The sequence below is a fragment of the Dermacentor andersoni genome, chromosome 4, assembly GCF_023375885.2.
Source record: "Dermacentor andersoni chromosome 4, qqDerAnde1_hic_scaffold, whole genome shotgun sequence".
Taxonomy (NCBI): domain Eukaryota; kingdom Metazoa; phylum Arthropoda; class Arachnida; order Ixodida; family Ixodidae; genus Dermacentor; species Dermacentor andersoni.
In genome coordinates, this window is record NC_092817.1 from 67,358,949 (window position 1) to 67,386,912 (window position 27,964).

General features: G+C 46.5%; 1 protein-coding gene across 1 annotated transcript; it reads left to right on the forward strand.

Annotated features, from left to right (window-relative positions):
• The first annotated feature begins 2,147 nt into the window (after positions 1–2,147).
• On the forward strand, positions 2,148–27,711 carry LOC126536760 (putative inorganic phosphate cotransporter). Its single transcript, XM_072287615.1, has 12 exons — positions 2,148–2,237; positions 3,760–3,943; positions 5,724–5,846; positions 15,207–15,391; positions 16,646–16,888; positions 18,146–18,329; positions 19,638–19,771; positions 21,468–21,692; positions 22,546–22,678; positions 24,775–24,930; positions 25,659–25,744; positions 27,350–27,711. Exons 1-12 carry the CDS (start codon positions 2,148–2,150, stop codon positions 27,623–27,625), a joined length of 2,019 nt encoding a protein of 672 aa, XP_072143716.1. The 3' UTR covers positions 27,626–27,711.
• The last annotated feature ends 253 nt before the right edge of the window (positions 27,712–27,964 follow it).

The following is a 27,964-nucleotide window of genomic DNA, read 5'->3' on the forward strand; positions in this document are numbered from 1 at the left end:
CCGCTTAGTTTGTTTGTTCCTCATGTAAATCAGCGTTGCAATATGTCGGCCATTATTTTTCGTTGTTAATGTTCATGTTTTTCGAAGTAATGCTAACGTTATCTATAATGCTGAATTTCACTGGCTTACGTAGTCTTACGCTGGCGTTACACAGATGATATACTACGCTAAAGAACCTGATAATTACCACTTCATTTTTCTCCAATTTCATTTCCCGTTCCCTCTATTATTTTGTACGTTTCAATTTCAGCCACAGCTCATTTCGCCGATGCTTTCCTTGGCTTCATTATCTGGTGGCTTTATATGGGCGTTATTAACAAAATTAGAGCCCCTCTGTTTTCCTTCTGCTCTCTCGCTCACTCATAAGGAGGGTCTTAAATCTGGCAGCTTGATGTCATTAGGTAGCATACGAGGGTCTTTTAGCCCTGTACCTTCTCCCCTCACTTCGCCTGTAACGTGACGCCATCGGGCAAAAAAGAATGTTCCATCTCCGTATGGCTCTATGTGGCGCTGGCTAACACTCCTGAGGCTGGCTCTAGTAAACATATATACTCAAGTCAGTGGACGGATCGATAACCATGGCCCTAGCACAATTGGTAGTGCAACGCACGCGTAATGCAGAAGTTGTGGGTTCCGTTCCCACCGGCGGCAAGTTACCTTTTCGTCCACTTTCACTTCCCTTTCCCTCCCCGTCCCCTTATTACATTATACATTTCAATTTTGACTACAGCTAATTTCCCTGATACTTTCCATGGCTTCATTGTCTCTTGGCTTTACAGTAAAGTAAAACCTCGTTAATACGTAGTTGGTGGGGAACGTCAATCAAGTATGCACTAAGCGATGTACTAATTAACCGATAATGGCAGACGAGCGTCTACAGACTTACCGACCAGAAAAGAACTACGTCTAAGTTCTCGCCCAAACACACACGCAAACGAGTTTAATTTGCGAGCAGGCAGCGAAACATCTGCGATTTTCACTTGCCGCCAGGGTGGCTTTGCAGCATCTGCGGCATCCTCAAACTCGGCAAGTCCGCGACCCAGTTTCTCCATCAGGCCCCACTTCCGGGCGGACACCCTCATTGCGGTCAACGCAGGCACCCCGTGTGATACAGAAGCGCCACCATCCACCAGCATGTCGTCGTCGTAGTCGTGCACAACGTGAAAGCGCCAGAAGCTATTGGTGCAAATAAACACGTCGTGGCCACTATGTTTTAAAGTCGTTATAGGTGGCGATTGCATTCAGTGAAAGGTCCATATACCGTGATTTCACCATCTATGGTCTACGCGCGCTACATTTCGTCGATTCCGCGCTTGTACGCGGCGCAAAACAAAAATGAAGTAAATACTAAGCTCTAACCGCTTGGCGTGTGTAAAGCGACTACGGCTACAGCGGTCTGTGCAAAGTTAAATGGCGGCAGGGTCGAGGATTCATCGAGACTATACCTAAACCATATTTACTTATTAAGCGTGCACATATTGACGAGGTTTCAGTGTATATGGTCGCGATTAACAAAAATCGAGCCTCTCCGTTTATTTTCAGCTCTCTCGCTCATATACAGGGTGAACAGGGAAAAGGAATAACCTTTATTTCTAATAATGAGCTGACGGTGGAGTCGTCCGAGGTGGGCAGCGTCCATAGCCCAGGATGCCATGGGCCTGGTCCAATAGCTTGGCCCTGCTCACCAGACAATGCTGGTCTTCAGCATTGTCTCCCGCTATTCGACAGTTGGTCCGGTTATGTGTGGTGTCACTGGGTTGTGCCCACACTTCCATACCATGTGGTAGAGGGTACTGGGCGCAGAGCAGAAGACGCATTTGTGTAAGTGTTGCTCGCAGGATGCATTGCGTGCAGCAGGGCGCCGTGCGGGAATGTGCCAGTCTGTAGTTTGCGGAAGATCACCGTCTTTTCTCTAGACAGCTTGGGATACGGGTGTGGGTAAGTCCTCCTCAGAGTTGCCAGATCGCTCCAACCACAGGTAGCCAAATTGGCCTCCGCAGTAGCCCAAATGTAGCCAAAAATGAAACTTTTGGGTAGTCCAAAAGTAGCCAAAAAGCTTGGTCGTTTTGTGAAGTCATTTCTTAAGCACATTGAATTCATTTTCGGCAAGAATACCTACATATTGCTTTTTCCACGCTTGACCACGCATGACCTCTGCGCGCATCGTCACGGAGGCCATGCGGCACGGAAAACAGATGCTGCACAAGCGCAAGACGAGCAGAAACGCTAGCGTGCAGGTAAATTCATGATAAGGCAAATGCGGTCTTCATTGAAAATGCACTGTTTTATTTTTCACAGAGCACCAAAAAACCATTAAAATAACAACACACAAATAGCACCGCGCACTAAACACGTTAAGCAATGGCATGCATTCAGGCGTTCAGTATAACTTACAGCTCATGATAATTTCGTTTAACACCACACAATGCACTAAACGAAAAACTACAAGAAATTGCAAGACAACGTCTAACACAATACATGGCGGTTGGTACAAAACATAGTACGATATATAGACATAAAAAGTATGCTATGATTAAGCATCACGAGCTTATTGCGAAGTGGAACTGCTTGGTCCATACAAAATGTCAGAGCTGAAACGGGACAAAAATTCTTGGCCCGGTTTAAAATCCTTTCAGCAGCCTCCGTTCCTGGCCAGGCCAAACTTCACGTGGGGGAGCGCTACCAATGTCTCGTTCGACATTCTATTTCGAAGGTCGGTTTTAATGAGCGAGACCTGGCTGAACACTCGTTCGACGGCGGCATTTGATACGGGTAGCGATAGCCATAACAGGAGAGGGTTTGGAGTTGTGTAGGGAACGAATGGCTGTGGTGGCTGTGGGGCAACGGAAGAGGATATGTTTTACGTTGGCGTTGGAGCAGGGGCGATTTGGGCAGGAGGGGTGCGAGCGAACTGCCACGCAGGCGCTATGCGGCGGGCAGAAAATTCGGAAAATTTCGGTTAGGTTCAGCTCGGTTTTCTCCCTCCGTTCTGGCGCCGAGGTAACCCGCGGCGCACCGTCAACGGGAGCTGAAAGCATCTCATGCTTAAAACGTAGGACGCCGAAAGCTCACATGTGGAGACAGAAACAGTTTATGTTCGCGGGCGCGCACGCGCGGGTATCGTTAGTTGGCGGATGGAGACGTGCTTCCTGAGGCCAGCTTTCTTCATTCAATTTATCAAAACGACGCGATACTTGACCTTTTGACATGCATATGTGTTCTCTCACATAGAACTTGCACATTTTGATTTAGTAGCAGACGCGCTCAATTTATTTAACCTGCTGTAGTCTGCATTTTGATTCTAGCGTGCTTTTTATTTCTGCTTAACTATATTTACTTTTTTTTACAAACGAAAAAGATGTAGACCTAAAATAGCCACATAGCCAAAAGGAAAATTCTGACGCCAACTCGGACAAAAATTAGCCCAATTTGGCCATCATTAGCCCACTCTGGCAACCCTGGTCCTCCTAGCCAGTCACTAGTGGCTCAGGATGTCGCTGTATGTTTTTGAGATGCCATCGTGTAGGTCTACCGGGGCTCGTGAACCTGGTGGAATAGTCTGGGGAATGTGATCTCGGGCAGCGGCGTGAGCCACTAGATTACCCGCCAGGGACTCGTGTCCCAGGGTCCAGACAATGTATATTAGTTGAAAATTCTCTAGTTTCTCGAGGATGCTCAGGGCTTGTTTAGAAATGCCGCTAAAAAGCTGCAAGCGACAGTTACCCAAGTCGCACACCTGGTGCCAAGAGTGACTAACAGAAAGCACGGCCTGAAGGAGCAGGACAAGATAAAATTAATACAAGCCCTGATGATGAGTACGGCACCCCGTACGTGGGTCTCAAGAACAGCGAGAGGGACAAGCTGAACACTCTCATACGCAAGACCTACAAACTGGCACTGGGCCTTCCTCCGATGACGCCGACGGAAGAACTACTCAGCCTCGGTATCCAGAGTACTTGAAACTAGCAGGGGCCCACAAGACGAGTCAGACAAAGCGACTTAAGCTCACTGGCACGGACAAGGACATGCTTAGAAGTCTGGGCTACCCAGTCAAATATGAATCCAGAGAACAGCGGCTCTCTCTACCCGTGAGAGAGAAGGTCGTGGCGGCCAGCGGCCCGAGAAACATGCATCCAGAACACAATCGAGAAAGAAGGCAAGCGAGAGTACAATCTCTACGTAAGTCCTATAAAGGACCATGAAAAGAAGTCAGATACACCGACACGGCAAAGTACAATAACAGAGCAGCCCAAGCAGTCAGCGTGATCAACAGCCAGGGAAAACAGGTAGCAGCGGCCTCAATGAACACTCAAGGCATTGACTCCGTGGAAGAAACGGCGATAGCTGAGGCGGCCACTACAGGGTGATCAATCTTAGGTTTTATGGAATTTTTAAAAATAGCCTGTTGCAGGTAGCAAAATTCTTGTGCTTGAGCTGGATTATTGAGAGAGGCGGGCATTACCTGCACGAGAATTCAAAACACCTATTGAAATAATTAACGAAAAGTCATTCATTATACATTCTGAAGTAATTACGGCACATATTGCAATTTACGAATTGTAGCCTACGAACTTGCAAAGCGTATCCACTTGGAATCTCGAAACTGGTGTCATCCTGGAAATTCATTTCAAGTGTATGCGTCCTGCAAGTTCAACGGGTAAATTCGCGCATTGCAACATGGGTCGTAAAGTAAATAATTAAAAAGTTAATTAGTAAATATATTTTACATACTGGAATATCTGTTTCGACTTCTCATGTTAGAAATGTCCACCTCTTCGAATAGTACAGCCCAACGACAAGCATTATGCTATCTGCCTAAGGCGATTCCTAAAAATTCCATAAAACTTATATATCGATCACCCTGTATAGATACTTCATTCCATGTGGCATATATATATATGCATGTCGTCGCAGCACGGCGCAGTGATACATGTAGTTAAAGAAGAGCTCGCACACATCAAAGTTGTTGACACCGCTCATGTGTGCAAACAGTGCGCATTTGACGAGCGCTCTCATGTGCCACGGGCCACCTGGGTACGTCAGAGTTACCGAGAGCCTTGCAGGGCCTATCGTTACCGTCCGGAAAGCAGCAACTTGCGACCGCAATCGACCCGTCTGGCACCACAATGATTTGTTCCGCGGGATCCGCACTCTTGCAACAAGCCTGCGAGTTCCTTTTCGCCCGTGACACCCATGTTACCTGTGTCACCCACGACAAGCCGTGACTCCTGCATCTGCTACAGCTGTGGTGTGCCTGGACACATTACTAGGTGACCGCGGCCAGCAGCGTGATCCACGGTTTAATGCCCACACAGCCCGTGTGTCGGCTGACGAGCCCCTGGCCGTTTCCTAGTTTCTTCCAACTGCTGCAAGAGGGACGTGTGAACCGGAGTGACTTCCCGGTCTCCGAGCGCAGCCTCGCACCACCGCCGACAGGTCATGGCGTTGCACGGGTTGTCATACGTGGCAGTGTACGGCAATTCGCCGCCGACGTCGTTGAATAACTTTTACGGCTTTGTGGTTCCGCATATTGTCGTTCCACTCCTTGGAACCTGCAAACCAATGACCTCACGTAGCGGATAAATCGAACCTTTACCAACGTAATATTAATGTATGTAACCATTAACCACCAAAATTGGGATGCCCTCTTACCTTTTGTAGCGTACGTATACAATACTGCCAAGCATGGTATTACTACATATGCGCCTTTATTTTTGCTGCAGGCACACAGTCCCCGGAGCTTTCTGGACACTTTTCTACCTACCTTTATCCTGTCAAGAAAACCCTTGAGTTGCCCAAGCTCGGTGTCGTGCTTAAGAAGCACGTCACCGAACTTCTTAAGCACGGTGACGCATCTTAGGACGTTGTCCTCACAAGGGCACAGCAAGACTCGCTATGATGCCCGGCATGTCCCCGTGAGCTTTACTCCCGGTGACTATTTTTCGTTGTGGACACCTGTTCGCAAAACGTGACTGTACCGCAAGTTTCTCGCCACTTAGACTGGACCATTCGTTATACTCACTCGCTTTAGTGATGTGAACAATGTCGTCACCTTAACGACGGCAAGTAATCGACGTTCACGTGCGACGCAAGTTGTTCACGTGGCCAGACTCAAGCAGTACCATCACATGTCCCTTTAGCTACTCAGTGAGCTTCTTCTGTCCCCGGAGAAAATGTCGTAGCACGGTGTGACTGATCCAGAGAAAGGAGAAAAAGTGTCGGGCGCGTGAGCTCGGCTGTACTACGCGCCGGGTGGTCCTTCCCTGCTGCTTCCTTCTGGACATCGTTTCATTCTGTAACTAGATATCTTTCCATAGCAATACATATGTGCAACACGGAATGACGTAGAGATTGCATTAACGAAGTCCTCACACACTCAGCAAGGCCTCTTGAAGTAGGCACTAAGAAGCTTTCTTTTTAAAGAAATTTTGGGGGGAGTTGCTTCCGCAGGTTCTCTTACGCTCGGTCGTATGTGTTTTCGGACGAGATTTTCCTCGCTACTACCCTTTCCGTGTTTCCCAAAGAGCATTCACTTCAGAAATATGTTCTCGTCTCTCACAAGCGGCCGTAAATGTTCCAATACTCTGGCTGTCGACCTCAGGATTCCGGTACTTGTGCCCGGGGCGCCACCTGCTGGCCATTCAGCGCACGACGACACGCAACTGAATGACTGAGGAGAATAAAAATTGGTCCCCATGCGTAGAAGGCCAGAGTTCAACTGCAGTTACGATTTTCACCTAACACACCCTTTCTAGCTTTATGCTGTTTTACCTTATCTCCGTCTATAATTGCCATGTCTTTCAGTTGATGCATTCCATCGTGGAATTTTTATTTGCATGGGCCTCGTGTCTACATGTCCCCTCGATGACATTTTTGCAATGAGCCTGAGATTAATGATCCATTCTTTTTATACTGCCGTGGGTTTTAGATCGAAAGTAAAACACTCCACTAAGCTCCATGTTAGACAGCTTGAATTTCCCTCCCTTCGCCATGCACGCTTATTGTTTTGCTGGCCTCGGCTAGTCTTTCGCCACACAACTGACTTTAATCACATGGACCACATATGATTTTCTGCGCCAGACAAGTAAACTGCCGTGTTGATTTGACAGTCATTTTGATGCTCTTATCGAAATCGCTTTGTGGATTGCGAGTTTCAATTGATTTTTATTAAGTATGATTTGTTTCTCTAGAGTGTTCTTTTCTTCTTCTTTCTTCCTTCTTACAACAGGCTTTGTTTTCCTCTGGCAGATTGACTTGCAGAACAACTCGAGCTTCTTTTTGCGCTATTATTAACAAATTATCATGTAAGTTGTAACTTCTAACTTCACAATGATTATCAATGCTGCTAGTCCTCCCTTTCTTCCATTCTGTTATTTGTAGCACCATCTTCCTTGTCAAAAGGTATGCGGGTATGTTCCGTTGTATGGAATCATCATCAGCATCACCATCATTATGTGCGTTTTCTGTGGTGAGCCAGGTGCGAAATGTTGTGCATACGGTCCCCAATTCTTTTAGAGCGCCGATCTTCGGCGCCCGTTCCTGCGGCGACCGTCGGCGTTGTCCGTCGTAAGCGAGCGAACGAGGACAGTGAAAGATGAAAGCGAAGCACAGCGGGGGATGAAAAAAGTGGCGAGAGCGAAGAGGGCGCAAGGAGGAAAGCGGAGGAGGAGGGTGCAACGGAAGCATGAGGCGGAAAGCTGGGGAGGAGGGCAAGGCGAAAGCTTGACAAGAAAAGCCTAGTGTCTGCGGTGATGACTGCTTCGAGATGGCATCAGAGTAGCGCGCCGTCATCTGTTCACCGATGACTTCATCTTTCTTCGGTCACTGTTTTTCACCAGCTAACAAATGTTAAACGTAGTTATCCCTCGACGCACGACGCGCCTGCATATATCAGAAGTTTCCCAAATGTTATCGATAGTTCTGTCCGTTGGCTGCTGTCACCAAAGCGTTTTTGCAATCTGAGTGTATCTGCGACGCGAATTGTGTTGTAGTATCTGGGTGCTATGCGGGCACCAGCGATTACATTGTAATCTTCGAGGAGTCATGTAAAAAAGCAGACGCGCTTGACCCGCAGATCAGATTTTCGACGATCGCCGACTCTGCTTCATGTCTGTTTCAAATTTTTTACCTCAATATAACGCGAAACAAAAACACAAATAGAACTGCGCGGAAATTTCGCAGCAATATACATATATATATATATATATATATATATATATATATATATATATATATATATATATATAGGGAGCATTGTAACCGTCGGTGAACTGTTTTTTAACCATCGTTATCGCAATTCGACCAGCGCATGCCCTCAATGTTAAATTTCCGAAGATATGCTGCAACTCGGCTCGCGTACATTATAGCAACCGCAAAAAACATGAGGCTGCTTTTATGCAAACCATATATCAGTGTGGGCTCAATTGGACTGCCGTGTGCAAGGCTGAACATCAGGTATCCTATCCCTGCAAAACATAATACACAGGGCGCCTCAGTTTTATGTCCCTTTAAGCCGTGTAAGCTTCTTATTTTCCAGTTCCGTCGCAGGGATTAAAACCTAATTACAGGGGGATATTGGGATCGCACCGGTGGGATTACTGCCTGCTCAGCAAACTCAAAATCCAAGAACGAGAAGCGCACCTATAGCGCCACAAGGATTGGTGAATCGACAAAAAGTCGTCGCCGAACCGAAGAGACAAACTTCTAAACCTCTCCGCTACACGGTCATTCTCGTTCGCAAGAAAAATAGGTCAAATGTACTGGCGTCTTCCAGTCCTACTTTGATTACCTCAATTGCACTTCGTCCTGAATGTGTGTTAATTTGGTGTGCGCCTGTTAGACAAATAATCTAAAGAAGAACCAATAGTGCCCATCTAATATGCTATTTTTCTTTTGCTTCGGTACATTGAGCAATATAAAGAGACACTTTTCTCGAAAGTAGCATAATAATTAGAGATGCAGAAGAGTTTTCAATAAATAATTCAGAGTAAAAAGAAAATTTGAAGTATACGCGGAGTATTTCACTTGATGTGTTTTGATTCCTCTGATGGGGATTGGCCACACAGTGAGAAGTTAAACCTGACTGCGAAATTAAAGATTACCCGAGTTCCCATTCCAATAATTCTTCCTGCATCGTCCATGCAGCATGCGCGCTGTTATGAGCATCGTATTTCACGAGTTGACATGTTACGTGCGATAATGTGCGATGAAGAAGTTTGAAAATGCGGCTGTCGAAGGGCTCGCGCCGACCTCACGCGGAGGAGGACGAAGAACGTGCGAACGGTCCTGTGAGAACGCATCTTCACGCCCCGTGCCGCTGCTCTGCTTTTCACCGACTAAGGCCGAGCTTCTTCGCCTTTGGGTACTGCACCTGGCATCGCAAAGCCAGTGCCATTTGACGCCGAGGCACGGCAACGCATAGTAAGTGCCGTTCACTTTTTTCTCCATCATGGAGCGTGCTAGCGACTACGGCTGTTGCGGTAGTCGCAGTCTCTTTGCACATGACTCAGCACTTCACGCTTGTTTTTCGCGAAAGGCGCTTTCACTCGAAGAGCCAGTATCGCTAATAATATGTGGGCGATATCACAATTGAACGGAGTTCCTTCTGTCGGGCCGCTTCAGGGCGCCAGACGCTTTGTGCAATACTGGGCCTTGCTGACCTGATAATACCAAAACGCAAGCGCGTCTGCTGGCTACTATAGGTGCTAATCTCTATGCAGCAGCAGCAGCAGTCGCAGCGACATCAGCGAGATTATGGGAGTACTAAATGTGAAAGTAAAGGCTCCATGCGCGAATCGGTCGAGAGCACGGGAGCTGTGCGCTCATAACTATACGTTTCACTAGTTCCTCTGGTTCGAGACAACTTTCCTTGAGAATGCTTTTCTTATTGGGCTGGTCACCGCTACACTTGTGCTTTTTGTCAAGCAGTGGCTTTCAATGCCCTCTTCTAATCGGGGGAACTCTGCGTCAGCCAAGCTAAGTGGTGCCTTATCGTCTCTCGTGGCCTACATCCTATTTCGCTCGCCAAGTGGTTGCCTTCGTTGCCAGCGCAGCTAGCGACGGCCCTTCAAGACGGCACCGCTTGCTGCAAAGAAAATCGTCTCGAACCAGTGATCTCCACTAGACCACCTCAAACGCACACTGCGACAGAGCTTCCGCTCTCTTGACAAGGGTACTGGACGCTGTATACACATTGTACAGCAACACGAGGACACGTGGTGCAAGGGTATTGCATATTTGCGCTCCTAAGACCATAATGCGGGAAGATTTGGTTTCTGAAAAATGTTTATCTTTGGCCAACCACCGTCGTCATTATTATGAACGTTATCACGATTGGCTGGCACCGGTTCTTACACGACTATCTTGTGTCGAGAAACTCTTAATACGGGCCCTGAATGGTCTGGCGCCTGCTGTAGCTTCCACTCCAGTGCCACGCAATTGAGAAACGGTACTGTAGCCTCATGGCAAAGATTCGAGAGCGCATATCAGACTCCATATTATGCATATTATATCGTTCATATCATGCACTCCAAACCGAGCTTGCCCGCGTGCAGATGTGCGGAGTTCAAGACCCGTCAATGGCGACTGTTATATGGTGCACATGTCGAGCGTAGCCAATTAAAAGAGGCAAAAAAATATTTAAAAAAAGTGTTTGGAGAAGCGAACAAAAAAGATGTGGCTAGAAACTCCAAGATGACCAGCCTTTTTACAGTGCGTCTGTAAGGATTACGTTGCGCCAAAACAACCGATATTATGTTGCTTTACAACCATCGAACTACAACCTTCTGCGTGTACACACGTAAGCCTTTGGTACGTTCACGAAATTCATGGGGCGTTTCATTTACCCTTTTAAATCGGCAATAATCACTCGTTCATTTCATTTCAGGACAGCTGTACTCGGTTGAAGAGCCCCACTTTGAACGCTTATCAACATGCAAGCCATTCCTAATATGGCGGGTGAGTGCGCGCTGCTTTGTTTGTTTAGTGTGGCCATCTGCTTCAAGAAAGTCATTAATAAAAAAAAAGGAACGGACCCGTTCTTCAGAAGCCTCTCAAATAGATGACGCCTCGCGAAGCTCCTGTTTGCCATTTCCTGTGTTTCAACCCTACAGGAGTTTTTGCTACTGTGCATGTTCTCCGCGATCCAACAGAAACCTGTCATCGAAATGAAATGCTGTAAGCTTGCGTAGCGATATTCAAATGTGTGAAAAAGAGCCCTAGACCAAAATAATGTAACAATGGCTGCTATAGCGTAAGGCTATTCCAAACTTTTCTATTCCAAGGTCGCTATAACGTAAAGCAATTACAAACTGGTCAAAAAAATGTTTGGGCCATCCCTATTTCACCTGCCTGTCACGCGACGTCACGAAAACCGCGATAGCTCATCTGATATGACGTAAACACACTTATTATGCATGATTGGGCACGTTAAAGAATCCCAGGGCCGCAATCTTGTACACGGTCGAACAGCCGACATTCGATTTCGCCTGACGCGATCGGACTAGATTGGCATAGGCAGCGATATCGGCGCAGCCTGGACAATCGCGCGAGGCGAAATCGAACGTCGGCTTTTCGAACGTGTACAAGACAGCGGCCGGTGGTCCAAATTTCCGTAGTCCCCCACTACGGCGTGCCTCATAATCAGATCGTGGTTTTGGCACGTAAAACCCCATAATTTAATTTTTATGCATGATTGCACCGAACAAAAGAAGACTAGTTATTTCTGATTCGACGCTTTTTCGCCATTAGCCATGCTATTGATCAAAAGTTCTGGGCTGCACCTACTTCACCTGCCTGTCACGTGACGTCACAAAACCGCGAAAACTCGCCGCGTCAATGGGACGTACGTGTACACGTTAAAGATACATTAATATGCCGAACAAAACTGAATTTTTTTTTCTGAATAGTCGCAGGCTGGGGCCCCGTTCTGAAAGGAATAAAGGATGGCGGCTGCCGATCGCTCAGGCACTGGCTACTCGCACCTGCCGGGGAGCATGGGTTTATTTGCATACAACAAAGCTTTCTGCGTGGCCGGGTAACGTTTTTGAGCACTTTAGGCACGTTTAGGACCTCGCTCTGCCAACTCGTCTTTGCTGAGGATACGTTTTAGCGGCATTCTTAACCTTCAGTTGGACGCCGCCGCGATTGTCGACCAGCCACCGCAACCTAAGTAACGGAAAGTGGACTAATCGCAGACGGCGGCACCACCCTCTTCATTCGGTTATCTATCTTCAGCGCGCTGGCTCGGCCCCATCGAACGCTCTCTACTTGAGCTTGCTTCTCGCTTCCTGGTAGCCAATTTACAAACGAAAAATCGCTCAATGTAGGCAGTGTTATTCACTTTGAAAGCAAAGAAAAGTGACCTCCTATAAACGAAGAGAGCGTTTGAATGGGCTGTTCAGGCAACCCTGTGGTTCACCAACCGATGCTTGTATCGGCGGTTACTTAAATTCGACGTCAGGAGATTTGAATAAAACAGTATGGAATAGCCTTACGTTATAGGGCCCAATTTCTCTCAGTCGGTTCTATTCCTTTGTTGTCATCATTGTGGAAAATTAAGTGTGCTCAGAACTATCCACAATGAAGTCAAACCAGCTAGCCCGCCTTTCAGAATTAATGCAGTCCTTTTTTTGTCGACCACTGTTCACGACGGGCCACGACTGGTTACAACGAAGTACAGCACATTAATCGCGCCAAGGAAAACGATTGGAACACAAACTATTATGCTATCTCGGCCCTACATGACCGAAGACAAAACGCTGCCTTCTAGTGACGTGTACTTAGCGCTGATGGAGCCCTGTGGCGTGAAACAGTTGTCTAAGCCATACTTTCCAGTGCGCACAACCGCTTTTTCTTGGGTGAATTGATGCTTGCTGAACGACATGATATTGTATATAGCGCAAGAATCCCGAAAAGAAACATTAACATCGACAGACAGAGAAAGAAAGACAGCGCTACACTCACAATTGTTTATTAGGAGCAAAGCTTGTTCCACGCACAGGCTGTCGCCCAACTATCCCGCACTAATAGTTAAAGATATGCAAATGCAACGTAGGTGAACAGAACCAAGGAAATGTTGTTTGCCGTCGCTTGGAGATGCTCACATTATTTTTTTCATTCCGCCTAATTACATAACTAATCTTAATTAATTATTTATAAATTCAAATATTACAATTAAATGAAAAGTCATTGAGGAAATTGTAGAGCAACATGAAAAACTACTGATTCAGCTTTCTGTTGCTCAGTAGTTGCAACATGAAAGTTTTCCGAGCGTGAAAGAGTCCCGCGAATATACGCAAAGTACCTCGAGCGGCCAGTCACGCGGAAATCTTGCGTCTATTCGCCGGCTTCTTTCACGCTCGGAAAAACACTTATGTACCAGGTGTTCAGCGATAAAGTTGTAACTGGAGGTTTTCATGTTATTCTACAATTTTCTTGCGGACACTGTTCATCTAATTATAATGTTTGAGAAGTTGATTAATTTAGACTAGTTATGTAATTTGGCGAAATGCAAGAATAACCTGAGTATCTCCAAGCCACGGCGAATAATATTACCTTGGTTCCCTCCAACTACTTGGCATTTGTATATTTTTAAATCTTGGTGCATAATAGTTGGGACACCCTGTATGTCGCGCACACTCTCTCGGCATCAGGGGGCGGCAAAGAACAAACGACAAGTCATCTTGTTTGCAGCAAGCCTAGCAATTTCACTTCCGCTTCATGTAGCGAAACCCATGTTTGACTAACGCAAGCTTGACCCTTAATATGAATATGATAAGCCTCTAGGAGTTCCCTCGCGGTTTTATCTCTACTCCTACCCACGATCCTCACCTCAGAAAAACATGGCTCACAGCAGCATGATCTGCAATGCGCAGAAAGATGAGCGCTGATATCCTTCTTAAAATTGTTGGCGCGTTCCCTCATTCGGTCGCTCACATAACGACCAGCCTGCCCGACGTAGGGGGTTTCCGCAACGTTGCAGTACCTAGTAGAGCACTGAAGTGGAACACTGCACGTAGCGTTTTGCAATCTTTGCATTTTTGCACAGCACATCCCTTGATTCGGGGACGTAGGCGAGACAGCTTCATGTCGTTCACCACAGCTACCCCATACCTGTTCGCCACCTTCTTGAGGTCCTACGCTAGCACGGACTTCCAGCTAAGATTTTTATAACTAGGGCACAAATAGAATACACTCGCATATGCGTTCTTCAAATGATCGGCCGCGTCGTTACTTCGTCACAAAAAGAAAAGCGAGTTTTCATTAGTGCGCTGTTGCTTACGATGGATCATCGACTATTCCAGTCATACAACCCTCTTCTCGCCACCTTATGCAACCTCTTAGGAACAAGAGAGAGAGAGAGAAAAAAAAAGCACGCGTTGATACTCGCAACGTGCCCCGATGCACAAGCACCGGGAATCTAATGGCCACGTCGGATGTCGAGCTCGCCCCCGGTATCGAGTGACACCATGCGAGGACTCTCACTCAAAGGGATGAGCTCCAAAAAGGACACTCAAGCCGGACAGAGCAACCGAGAGACTGACGTGGAACGCAGTACCCTCGAAATCACGACAACTTGATACGAATCTTCGCCGTGGGCGACACTCCTATCTTGCACCTTGCGACGTGTGTCAGCTTTACCTGTCTCTTAACACCGCGCTAGGGAAAGATGTATCAGCACGATACAATAATTAAGAAGCAAAAGTATGTGGTGTTCCAGCGATAGATTAGAGATTTCAGACGAAATTACAGCTTCCAGTGAGCGTCATTTATAGCACCGACAGAAAGGAAAAGAAGTCGGTGGTAATCGCAAGCTCTGTAAATTAATTAAATTTGATCAACTTTAGCAATGCTTATCGCGAAATCAGAAATAGGGGCCTCGGGATTCCCGCTAACTGGAGTTATGCCTTGAACGTACCTAACAACTTTAATGTCGCAATTTAACGTTGTGTTTTAAATATATTTTTATAGGAATTAATCACTGAGTATTGCTTCATTACAAAGCTGTCTGGCGATTCTCCCTCCTTTCTCCTTTACTCACGCTGCTATGAATTTCGGTAAGGAAGATATGTTAGTTTTTTTTTTTTTTTGCCAGAAATAGCCTATTTTGAAATAATGGAGACAGTCATCGTTAAAATACGAGGGCGGACGAGAGGCGAGTTTCGGGCCCACAAAAAGTGATCCCGTAATACCGTTCTTCGCTGCAGACATCGTGGCGGCCCGCTACGTGTTCGCGGTGGCGGGCTTCTTCGGTCTGATGCACCTGTACGTGCAGCGGCTCAACCTGAGCGTCGCCATCGTGGCCATGGTGCGCATGACGGGCGACAGGAACCGCACCGCGGACACCGGCTGCAACTTCGACGACGTAGGAAACGCCTCGACCAGGGAACTGGTGCGCTCTCGCTGCGATGCGCAGCCGTTCACGTAACCAAGCTGCGGCACCAGTAAATCTGTCCGAACGTATTCGGCCTTTTTACTGTTGTGTCGCAGTGGCTGTCCATCTCCCCCTTTTAATTTGAAACGTTATTCACCAACTCACACGACACATCTTGGTTGGCGAGCCTATCTCGCCGTTTCCAGCTTACGATCCCGGAGAAAGTGAAAACTAATTATGAGCGACAGTGGCTCCTGGGTTCGTGCACTAGGTATGTGCACTGAGTGTGTGCCCTTGGCACCACTGGGTATGTGCACTGGGATCACTGGATATGTGCCATTAGGCTTTAGTTTGCCTTCAATATTTTATGTTGCCATTACAAATATTCCGTCGTATTTATTATATATCTAAACTGCAGCCTGTAATCTCTACATAATTGTTCGCTACACAACAGTTACATTATTTATACAGCCGTTCTCAACAAATCGCGAATGCTTCGCATTACGTAGATGTCAACTAAAGTTGAGTCGGACATTTGTATTTCTCTTCCACGCCTAAATGTTTCAAAATGTCAGTATTTGAGCGCTAGAAGAGACGTTTTGCCAAGCTGTTAAGCGTCGAAATACGACCGTCGAGACGTTGTCCATTCTCATACAGGTATAGCTAAAGCCTCCTAAATGGTGAACTCTGCACGTCTGATCTGAACGGCTTGCTTCTGCAGGGTGCGTTGAGGAACTATGACTTGCGTTTAAAACTTCAGGAAAGCAGAAATAAAGACAGGGCATGGAATAGATACACAGTGTGCAGAGGCACTTTTCGGCACCGTTAAACCGACAGCTCACCGTCGACCATTGCTGCCACTTACCACGGTGCCCCAAGAGCTGCGGCGTCCCACGGCTGAGCACGCAGTGTCATGGTTTCGATTCCTGACAGCGGCGGTACATTCTGATTTAGGAGGGGGCACGTCGCAAGAATGCTTCTGGACCGACATTTCTGTGCGCAGTGAAGAAACACACGAGGTTAAAGTCAATCCGGAGCCCCTGTGTCGCTTTCCGACTTTGAGCGTCACCGAACCGCCACGAAATTTACTGCCCATTGCAATGAACTTTGCTGAAACTGCAGTTTCTTTCCAGTTTCGTTCACAGACGTTAGGTTTAGTATTGTTATCAGATCCGGCAAGCATGAAGGGCAGGCAGAAGGAGAGTCGTCGTACGTCGTTCGTTGAAGCTCTACACGGGGAAGCAAGTTTAATTATGCCGGCGTGATTTGGCGCATACGCAGACGGGCGACTTCGACTGGGACGAGCAGACCAAGAGCTCGGTGCTGTCGTCGTTCTTCTACGGCTACATCCTGCTGCAGTTCCCGGGCGGGCGGCTAGCCGACCGATACGGCGGCAAGCACCTGATGGGCTCCGGCGTCCTGGTCTCGTCGCTGCTCACGCTGCTCACGCCGGCCGCCGCTAGACTGCACTACACGGCACTCATGCTCGTCCGATTCCTAATGGGCGTCGCCGGGGTATGCTGCTCGCCACGCAGTTCTCAGCGACAAAACTGTGCTTGGCTTCTACACTGATCCGTGAAAGCAGGCGATTTAAGGTCTGAGGGGGAGGAGGAAGAAATAAAAGGAGAAGGCAGGGATTCTAATTTAAGGTCTGTTTAAGGACTCAAAGTAACACTGACGCTATGAGAGACGCTGTACTATAGGGAACGCCGGATTAACTTAGACCTCCCTTTAACGTACAACTAAATGTTAAGTGCACGAACATTTCTACATTTCACTCGCATCGAAATGCGGCCGCTGTGACCGGGGATCGAACCCGCTACCATGGGCTGACCTTTTCACTGAGAAGCGCAAGCAATTTACCAGTCGTTGCTGCAGCGCCTTGCAAATTTTTGTCAGATCTGCTTCATCGCATTACGTAACACTACGTTACGGCTTTATACTGTTAATTTAAGCGTAATTGGACATATTCTTTTTCTTCATTTGAAACGACAGTGGGTAAATAAGAGACGTCAGCCCGAAGCCAACGTTTCGGCAACTTCCCGGACTTTGGGGAGAGGGACCCTTATAAACTTTACCGCGAAAGCATCCGTTGCACTGACGTAAAGGCCGCTTGCAGAAACTTTGGCTGACGCTTGCCTTGTTTGCCCATTGTCAATCGGTTCTAGTCTCAATCTTCCTATGACTCATTTGACTTGGTTCGATTGCGTTTGTGCAAGATAAGAAATAATAGAAATACCCAATAAAATAAAAAATAAAAAATAGAGAGATGACTAACTTGTGACGTGGCAGTAAAGTAAAACTATGCGTAATATGCGAAGCGCCCTTGACGATGCAGAAGCAATCGGAATACACGAAAAACAATTGGGAAGAAGCCATCGGGAGATCTTTGTCAATCAAATGACAGCTTCCCGGTAGACCTAGTAAGATATGCCATTGAGGAATCTGATTACAGTTAGCTTTGCTAGGTAATTCTGCGAAGCGCTCTGGTGCTGAAGCGTTGCACTGCCTCCTGGATCGGCCCGTCTTAACGACCACATTAAACACCTTGCCCGGACACATGTCGGCACTGCTGTCAAGAGTGGGCCACCAAGTCACAAAATTTGATTATACTGTCTCCTGGATAGGCCCAGTTTACTCGGCCAGGCAGCCATCTATGCAAAGTGGAGTGAAGATTCTATGAAAGCTTCGCGTTAAACAAAAAGAAAAAATGAAAAAAAAAAACGACCTTCTCACTTAACTTGCTTAGCTTAACTCTCGCTGTCTGCGCAGAGCTGCTGCTTTCCAGCCATGCAGGCGATGCTGGCCCAGTGGGTGCCCAAGGCGGAGCGCACCATCATCTCCAACATCGTGTTCACCGGCTCCTTCACTGGCACCGTGGTTGCCATGACTTCGACCGGCGTCATGAGCGACTCTGAGGTCTTAGGTGGCTGGCCGTCCGCTTTCTACCTCTTCGGTGAGCACGGCGCACGGTGTCTGGGAACGTCGTCCCTAGAACGCGGGAGTGATGCACTTCTGAATCTGTTAGCAGCTGTTCCGAAGCCGATATTGATAAGCATGCCCCTACAGCTTCAGCTACAGCAAACACTTTGGCACCAAAGTCCCAACGTTATGAATAACGAAGCCCTATAAACTTCGCGAGAACCGGTGGCCTGAATTGCGTGTTTACCTTAGGGCCGTTCATCGATGTAAGAATAAGTTTATCCAGCATTGGGACAATTACGCTTCTTCACTTGGGACCACTTTTCGGCTATGTTTGACTTTTCGATAGCCTTGCTTCAGCATACTCACCTTGGCTTGCCCTCTGGAAATTGTCACTACATGCTTCCGAAGGACACTGGGAGCTATATGGATTACAGATTACGCACCTGTCATTGAATACAATTAGAGATTAATTATTGACAAGCAGGAAATAACGAAACTGAAGCGTTGGTGATGCGCCTCATTCTTTTCTTTTTAACCCTCTTGCCTAACTTACGGTTTTGCTTCCCGGAACGTCAATAGCAGCTGTGATTACGTTTAACATAACTTACTGCTTGGAAACTTGTCTAACGAACTTGTTTGGGTACCTGTGGCACACAGTTCACATTGACAGGACATACAAAAGAAAATGGATGACGAATTTAGGTTGTTTATTTACTTTCTATATTCTGGTGCGCTTGAAGAGCTTGACAATGGACTTGTTTTTAAAACATTTTGATGGCACCGTTGCACATTCAGGCACCAAACAGACATCTCGACAACGGGCAATAGTCTTGCACGAAGTGCAGTGCGTCTTCCTTCTCGACCACTATGGGCTCCATCTCTCTACTCGATTTCTCTTCATGAAATAGCATTCCTCGAATGGCAGACTCATCAAAAATACGGTGTTCCGCATCACGTATATCCCAGCAGTAGCTGAAGATACCTTCATTTCCCATGGGCTTCGCTCTGTTGTCTGCTTCTCTCTTTTCTTCTAAAAGTGTTGCTCCTCATTATTTGTGGCACGAGGTAGCTGGCTTCTAATTCCTATTATATCAAAGCATGCTTTCTATCTGCTGCCTATACATTACTCTTCAGATTACAGCACTGCTATAAACAATTACTTGCGGGGTGAGGTCGTTTTTATCGTTCATTTTATGATCAACGAACACGCTGTAAATCAAGTAGCGAGTACATATCAACCAGACAGCCAATCGAATGAACTCAAAATTCGTACATCAATAGCCAATAAACTAACGCACGTGAAACGCACAAGCTCTCTTGCTCGACTTAAACGCTCCAGGTTTTACCGGTTGCGCCTGGTGCCTCATGTGGTTCCTCATGATCCACAACAGACCTGTGGAGCATCCGAGGATCAGCCATGGCGAACTGATGTTCATCACCGGCGGCAGCGTCATCATGCAGGGATCTGCAGTCGTAAGCATGCGGAGTGGTTACTGTATGCAGCTCTGAACCTGACAACGAAAGTTATGCGGGCAACTCGCACACCGTTGTCGCACTGGTGTTGCTTTATTTTACAAAGCAACGCGCATCGACAACAAAATATTCACCTACCAAACTTTAAGATTTCTGAACACAGAGGAATTTTCAGAAGTTTGTTTCATCGTGTACAAGGTGAGTTTTACTGTAACAGATTTGTGGCGCCATAAACCCCGAAAGCGATACACTTGATGCGCGCTGTTGTTGAAATAAACACCTACAATAATAACAAATATCAATAACGCACAAACGAAATGCACATTTCAGGCATCAAGACCGGTACTCGCACGTTCTTACGCTATAGTAATACTCGTAGGATGAGGCGGCCGTCAAATGAGCGAAGACGACCATTCAGTTGCAAACAGCTTGTACGAAAGGACAGATCTGAGAACTCGGCCTCTGAAGTTCTTGTTATTTCGGAACTCGGCACCTATTTACGCTTTCCGTGTGCGCGCTTTGCTGTACCCAATATTACCTGACCCCAACATCGGAACATTAGGCAACTATGTCTCACTTTACTCGTTCCACTTTTAAAATAAAAACAGAAATGTTTTTCATCTTAAGAAGAAAAATACAATAGCTGTGGTCACCGCCAAGATTCAGCCGCTGTGTGAGTAGCTGTGCCCACCTGTTACTGCACAGCCGACATGAGGGGCATGGCGATGCGTGAACGAGAAACACAATTAAATATGTAGAAACAAAATGACATACTCAAAATTCGCTCATCACGCAGTACCTCTAGGGTAACAAAAGGCACAGTACACGATAACTAGTGGATAACTATGACTTTGTAGAAACGATCTACAGGCACCCATATTTCGGCATAGGTATCCTAATTTGGAGGCAACTGAAATCGGTGATCTCATACCCTACAGCAAGCACTAGATTCAAAGTAGGTAAAGCTTGTCATGTGATCAAGTAATCTTTCTCGCCAGCCAAGAACCAACTACTTATTGGACTAACGAGCAAAAATGACCAAGGTCGAAGGTGGACAGCGTTTTAAAGAACGCTAAGCAGGAAATATTCAGATATCATTTTGCCCTCGCAACGTCAGGCAGCTGCATCCAACGTTACAGGAATGCTTTTCCTAACAGACCCTGATTTTGCAGCTTTTTCACAAAGCAGCTAGTACGTTATGATGCTTATCAACAAGCAGCGCAGCCAATGACAAAAGATTCATAAGTATGAAAATAATTTTGAATGAGGCCCGTTGACCAGTAATCAAAGTCATTTGTACGCCAGAGTGGTTCACGAGAACCGGCGGCAGTCATTTCTGACGAATGACACCAGCGAAGGCTACCTGACAATTGCAAGTAGTTTTTATAAGCTGAAAAACGTCATAAACTTTGCCTCCGGTCTCGTTATGTTGCGTGGCACGGCGGATGTTCCAGCACGCACAGCCGATTACGACTAACATGTGCACTCAAGCATCCAGGCACCGTACAAGGTTTGGCTATCCGGCTCTGTTTCAGGTTTCGGTTCATGATTACGTCGCTCTTCGTTTTACGCTGGCAAGAAAATAACAAAGAAGGGAGCAAGGGCGAGGATGGACGAGGCGCAAAACCCGCGTAAAACTCAATGCAACGTAATCGTGAACGTGCACCAAATAGCCTCTTTCGTTCATTGCTTTAAGTTTCATTTATCTCAATCACGACGCCCCGAAAATATGGATGTGGGCCGAGTTTCGCATTGCAACTGGCGCGAGCAGATCATGCCGATTCCCTGGAAGGCTATGCTGACGTCTCCAGCTGTCTGGTCCCTGGCAGCCACACAGTGGGCGCACACCTACGGCTCCTACACCCTCATGACCGAGCTTCCCAACTACCTCAAGAATATTCTTGGCTTTGGACTTACGCAGGTGCGTGCATACCCACTCCGAACAAGCGGCACCTCGCAATAATTATATGCTTGTGAAACTGAACCTATAGTTCAACAAGGAGTGTGTACAATATTTAAGACATTCCGCAAAATTAGATTGCTGGCTAGATAAAGCTAAACAGGCCATGACAGACTTGCGAAGTGTACCTGCCTTAGTGATATCGGTGGCGATCACCTGTTCCGTATAAATTCATTTCGCAGCGGCATTTCTGGAACTTATAGGGAATTTTGCTAGTTATGCCGTACGTGGCGTAGGATCTCTGTTGATTGTATATAACCTAAATACAAACGTGAGCACTGAGAAGTTGGGTATTATAAGTAAGATAGCGAGGGCAACGTGAGAGATTTGAACCACTATTTTGTTCTATTTTTTTCGATTACAGTACGTTTTCTTGTCCTGGCCACTGCATACAGTAAGACAGCAAGCCAGAGAGGGAGTGCTTAACTTAGGCTACCGAGACTGTAACGCTTGCTAATCTCGTGAAGCGGTCGTACCGACAGCACAGTTCAATAACGTTCCAGACAGCTATACAAAATACTCGCAGGTCTCCATGCTACAGCTTGAGCGACTGTAATGCGATAGCATTATCAGGATCGACCTACACACGCCTTTTATTATATTGTCTGCGGGATCGGCCCGGGTTACAAACGACATTGAAACTTTTGCAAGAACACACATGGTTGCTCTGTCAGCAGGACAGGCCGCATTCGGGTATTTTTTTTTTTTTTTGCGCTACCTTCGGGATGGGTTCGCTTTATTTCACGTCGACCTTCAAGAACAAATGCTGGTTAGTGTTCTCAATAATGCTTCATACTAAAACTATTCTTTACAGAACGGAATTCTGAACGGGGCTCCGTACCTCGCGTTGTCCGTGCTCTCACTGATCATCGGATGGACCTCGGACGTCTTCCGGCGGCGAAATGTTGCTACGGTCACTACCATCCGGAAAATATGCGATTCCGTTTGTGAGTCCCCTTACACGACTCCAAACAAGACAGAGGTTCACATGCATGTCCATGGAGACTTGAAGCGATCAATCAATAGTGATCGAACAATTAAGTGATGCCACTGGAGCCGATGTTTCGACAAGGGGGACTTGCTTTCGTCAAAGCAGCGTTGGCTTTCGAGACAGAAAGTTGAAAGCAATTGCTCGCTTGTCGAAACGCTGGTACAACTTAAAAGCAAGGAGCTGGTGCTTGGCTTTAAACTCAGACAGATTTCACCGCTTCAACTGCGTCATATCGAATGGTCCGTGTCCGTCCTCGAAAACTCCAAAGACGACTGCATCGTAAAAGACGCACCAGAACGACTTTTTGGCGTGTTTCGATTATGTGTGGTACAGCCATTCATGCGACACGTGCAGATGCGTTTTTCTGATATGCGATCCGCGCTTAAGCGTTCCGTGCATGGGTGCAGAAGCAAATCCTGGTAATAGACTTATGTCTACTCCAAAAGTCGCTTGTGCCCCATCAGGACGCCACCTCTCCTAATTTCCGCGTTGCCGCGCCATGCTCTGCTGCTAAACATAATCATTCCCCCTTTACCAAACAGACCAGAACTTGTTAAGACCTGTCGCCGGCAAGGAGCCAGCCCGTGTGAAGGAAGTAAACACACCGAACACACCAAGGGAGCTCTTGGATGGGGTATTAGGTTGTTGCTTTCTTGATCGAAATCGTTTTCTTATCGTTAAGGTGAGCGCAAAAGCGAGAAGCGTCATTAAAGGATTGCTGCGCAGGCAACTTTGCAGACGATCAAACAGCCAGCACGACGTAGCTTCAAAAATAATTATATTTATCAAACGTTTTCTTTCTTGCATAAGTCCTGCTCCTGTCCACTCCAAAACCTCTATAAGATAATGGAATGGCAAATTATTCCTAACATGTTAGCAATAATCAGTAACAATGGGAGGGTTAAGTACAGCTCTTTTGTGACATGCTCGATGCAGAAAGAATGGCTGGTGGTTTCTTCGAAATGGAGCAAAAAAGAGTTCAAAGGCAAATGATTCTTGTGAAGCTCAGTTCGGAAGCACTAAGTTAACAAGTCGCACTCACGATCTTATTTCTTGCAATGAAAAGTTCATACGGCAATTCCCTAAACATACTTTACTATCGATTACTTGATCTTAATGGGTGTCTCAAAAATATTGACTTTAGAGTTTATGTATTAACCCTTCAGCTTGCAACAAATTCACGCAAGATTTCATAAATTCTTTTATATTCTCTAAGTAACCATTCTCGAGTTTAACCGAAGATTTCTTATCGTGCTTTTCCGTTCATAAAAAATTACGAATGGTAAAGAGTGATGAAGTGCTTTTTGTGGCAGTGCACAGTTATCACGCCGTGTGTTCTTCCAAAGGTCACGAGATTCGTTAAACATTTCGGCTATTACCGAGTTCATTCCCAATATTATCTAAAATCAAGAATGGGGCTGACAGATGGAGTAGCACACTGTGGTATTAAGGTTATAAACAGACATAAGGTGCCTCAGAAGGGCTGGCCAACGTTTCGATAGGAGGACCTATCATCGTCAAAGGTGGCCTCGTCAACCTCGGCAAGTTAGTTTAAACAGATTAGTAGAGTGACGTCACATGCGGTCGTTGTCGGTGGCGGCTGGTTGTAAAGGGAGAAACTGCAAAGAAAATTAGCGCTCTTGCCTGACCTCTCTAAGCGTGGTTTCTGAGGTGAGGGCACAAGAGGGGCAGAGTGGAAATGCGGGAAAAAAAGAATAAAGAAAGAGAAGACCAAGAGGGAAACAATATTTAAAAAAAGATAGCATTCGACATAACCCAGCATCCTCCATGATCGCTCAGTTGTCATGGCGTTATGCTTCTCAGCACGAGGTCGCAGTACGATTCCCTGTCGTGGCGGCTGCCGTTTCGATACAGATGAAATGCAAGAAATGAAAGTGCACATTAGATTTGTGTGCACGTTAAAGAACCGCTGGTGATCGAAATTAATCCAGAGCCTTAGTCCCTCATAACAAATTGTGCAGTTATGGGACTTTTAAATCCCGTATAGTTTGATAAGCTACAGCTTCACTTTTTACACCCTACCGCGAGCAGCAGCGTTCGGACCGGCGCTGTGCCTGATAGCTGTGACCATGGCGCCCTGCGAGCGGATGCTGGCCGTCCTATGGTTCTGGATGGCCATATCCCTCATCTCGTTCGCAAACTCTGGCTTCAACTGCACCCACATCGACATGGCCCCTGCGTTTGCAGGTACGCGCTACAGGTTTCCGTACCACTTGTAATCAATGTCCAATGCCCTACATGGCCAATTCAAAGCCGCCACACCTCTACTCCTACGACAAACAATAATGTTCTTAATTAACGTATGGCAGTCATACATGAGTAACATTTTCACTGCGACGTTGCAGACATCTAGGCAGTTCGCTGCTGAGGCAGGGTTCCGCATCTGTGTAACTCAACTACTCATGTACATTTGTATGTAATACAATAATGACATATGACTTCTGATATACACTAGTGATATAGCGAGACAATTTTGCATTTCTTTTAGGTGAAGATTTACGATAAAGGCGAAGCGGTCGGTACTGTTCAGTGAAATGAGCGCCCCAATTCGAAGTGTGCTCACTGAGCTGACTGACTAGAGTGCAAGAATGAGTGCAGCTGGTCCCAGAAGATTTGTATGTGTTGACCATCATACATAGAAGGAACGCCGAGACTTCAGAAGCCCCAAAGTCAACAGATGTACTCTGAACAAAGAACATTTCCAATTGCAAAAATAACAACAGATACCTCATAGATATTCTACTGTAAGTTTCTTCCCGTGCAAATAAAACAATCATAACTGGAGTTCATTATTACCGGTTATCGAACGCAGAACTGAAGAAAAAGTTTCACCCATGTTATCGCATCTGAACTGATATGTGTTGAAGGCGTATAGGCACGAATTAAAGTCCGCTTTCACTTCTTCCCGCCTATAGGTACTCTATTTGGGATTACAAACTGCATAGGAAACACGACAGGAATAATAGCCCCTCAAGTCGTAGGTTTCCTGACCGAAACTCATGTAAGTATGCATAATTTCTCTTTTTATTTTGTATAGTTTCAGCTACGTCGTGTTAGTTGAGCACCATCAAGGATAATACTATAGAAAATATACAGCCCAAAAAGCTCCGTGTCGCCAGTACGCAGATGTCCATTTAGGATACAACATTTACTATTGCTGCTCCTGCAGGCGAAGGCTCCCTTGAACTGATACTTTGACGTAGGCCGAAGATTAAATCTTAATCTGTAATTGGTAATGATGAATGCTGAACGGCAGGGGTAGAAAGTTAGTTGAATGTATACCGCAGTCAAGATAAAATTTGGGACGTAAAATATCGTCCGTCACTTTTCGGTATTCGAATGCTGTCTTTCTCGGGATCTTGATGTGTATAGCATGTGACGCAATGATACGCGCAATGAAGGCGATGACAGCATTGCGAACGGAAAATCGCGCTGTGATTTGAACAGCAACACTTTTAGCAAAGCGTTCATCTGAGACCAAGAATTACAGAAAAATTTGCATTAGTAAACTTTTTTTTTTTGCTCTACTCTATGCCTTTCATACTGACCATCGCTCACGATCGGCCAATCCTGCAGAGGGCTGGATTGGCTTACGCCGGCAAGGCGTATCTCGGACCACTGACAAAGCGCTAGGAAAGAAAAGAAAGCTAACGGAATCGTTAGATTACTCCGGTTTTGTCTTCGGGTGGTCGTCAGAGAACTGTGAAATTAATAGCCTCTAGTGGGTTTATCCCTGCACAATGACTCTGCTCAATTCTCTTCCTTACAAAAGTGTGACACGTTTCCGCCGCTGTTCTGATGATGTGCGGGCCGTTTCAATTTCGCAGCCCTCTATATAACTGTAATCATATATATATATATATATACATATATATATATATAGTAGCGATTACATTTGTATCAGGACACGAAGAGAGATTGCGAGAGATAGATTACAGCCATATAATATTACGAGGGTTCACATTATGTGCGAATTTTCTGGTGTGGTGATAAATTACTCTGCCAGAAAGCGTAACTACACAGCCGCAGATAGGGTTGCGCCAAGAACAGAACTAACCCAGCCGCTGTGTATAATATTCATCCTTCTCATCATGGTTGTCGCTTAGGCAAGTCGCGTGAGTTTTAGAACCACATATACCTCTGTGTAAAGCTTTAGAAACTCCGCATTTTGTTCATGATGGCGGCAGTGACTTCTTCATTGAGTGCGCAGCCCGCGCAGTCGTGATAGAAAACAATGTCATGCAAGAGTGGATGGTACAACGTGAAGAAGCGCATTTCCTTCTTTTGTAATCTTTTTACGCAGTGGGCCCAATCAATAACCATAACAAGCAGCACACCTGTACTACATAAAAATAGCACGAAGTCACATATATACGCAGCGTCAGCTATTGATGTCATAAGTGTTCATTCTATCGTAACTCCAGAGTACGAATTGACATTCGCCGCCAATCTTCCCCACACGAGTCCGGCATGTACACCTTATAGGTCTAAATTCGAGCAATCAACTGGCGCACAAGCAAAATCCACAAAACCACCTCCCGCTTCTTCGAAGTTTTCGATAAAAAGGAGCTCCAAAAGCATCGCCAAAGGTCTCGCGCTTCCGCAGAACAACGTGGACAGCTGGAAGACGGTGTTCTACATCACGGCCGCCGTCTACACCGTGGGCGGCCTGCTGTTCCTGCTTTTCGGGTCGGCCGAGCCACAGGAGTGGGCCATGGACGTGCCCACCACCAGCGTGGACCTCTACCGGGAGCAGCAGAACCGCTCCCTGCAGTGCTGCAACTGGTCCACGCTCTCCGCCGCCCGCAGCAGCCCGCTGGCCGTGATGGCGTACAACTCGCACAGCAACCAGGTCTCGTCCAGCGTCAAGACCAGCCAATGACGACCGAGTGCCGCCGCTTCGCGCATGCCGTGCCCTCGCGCTTCGTCTTCGCATGCATCGGTGGCAAAAGGGCTTTGAAAGACTCGACTGACCGGACTTCTAGGGCCCTGGTTCCGATATTATTCGTTGGACCATTTTTTTTTTATTTCGCCCACTGTTACTTCCTGCGAGTGACTGTTACTCGCTGCGTAGCTGAGGTCGCAGTACCTTAAGGTGATCGATTTTCAGAAAAATACACTGCCTTATACTCTCACTTCGCTTGCGACACCAATTGCTTTGTATTCATTTGCCGTGATCGAAAGCGCTATTTAATACGCGAACGCTCTTCCCTGACAGATA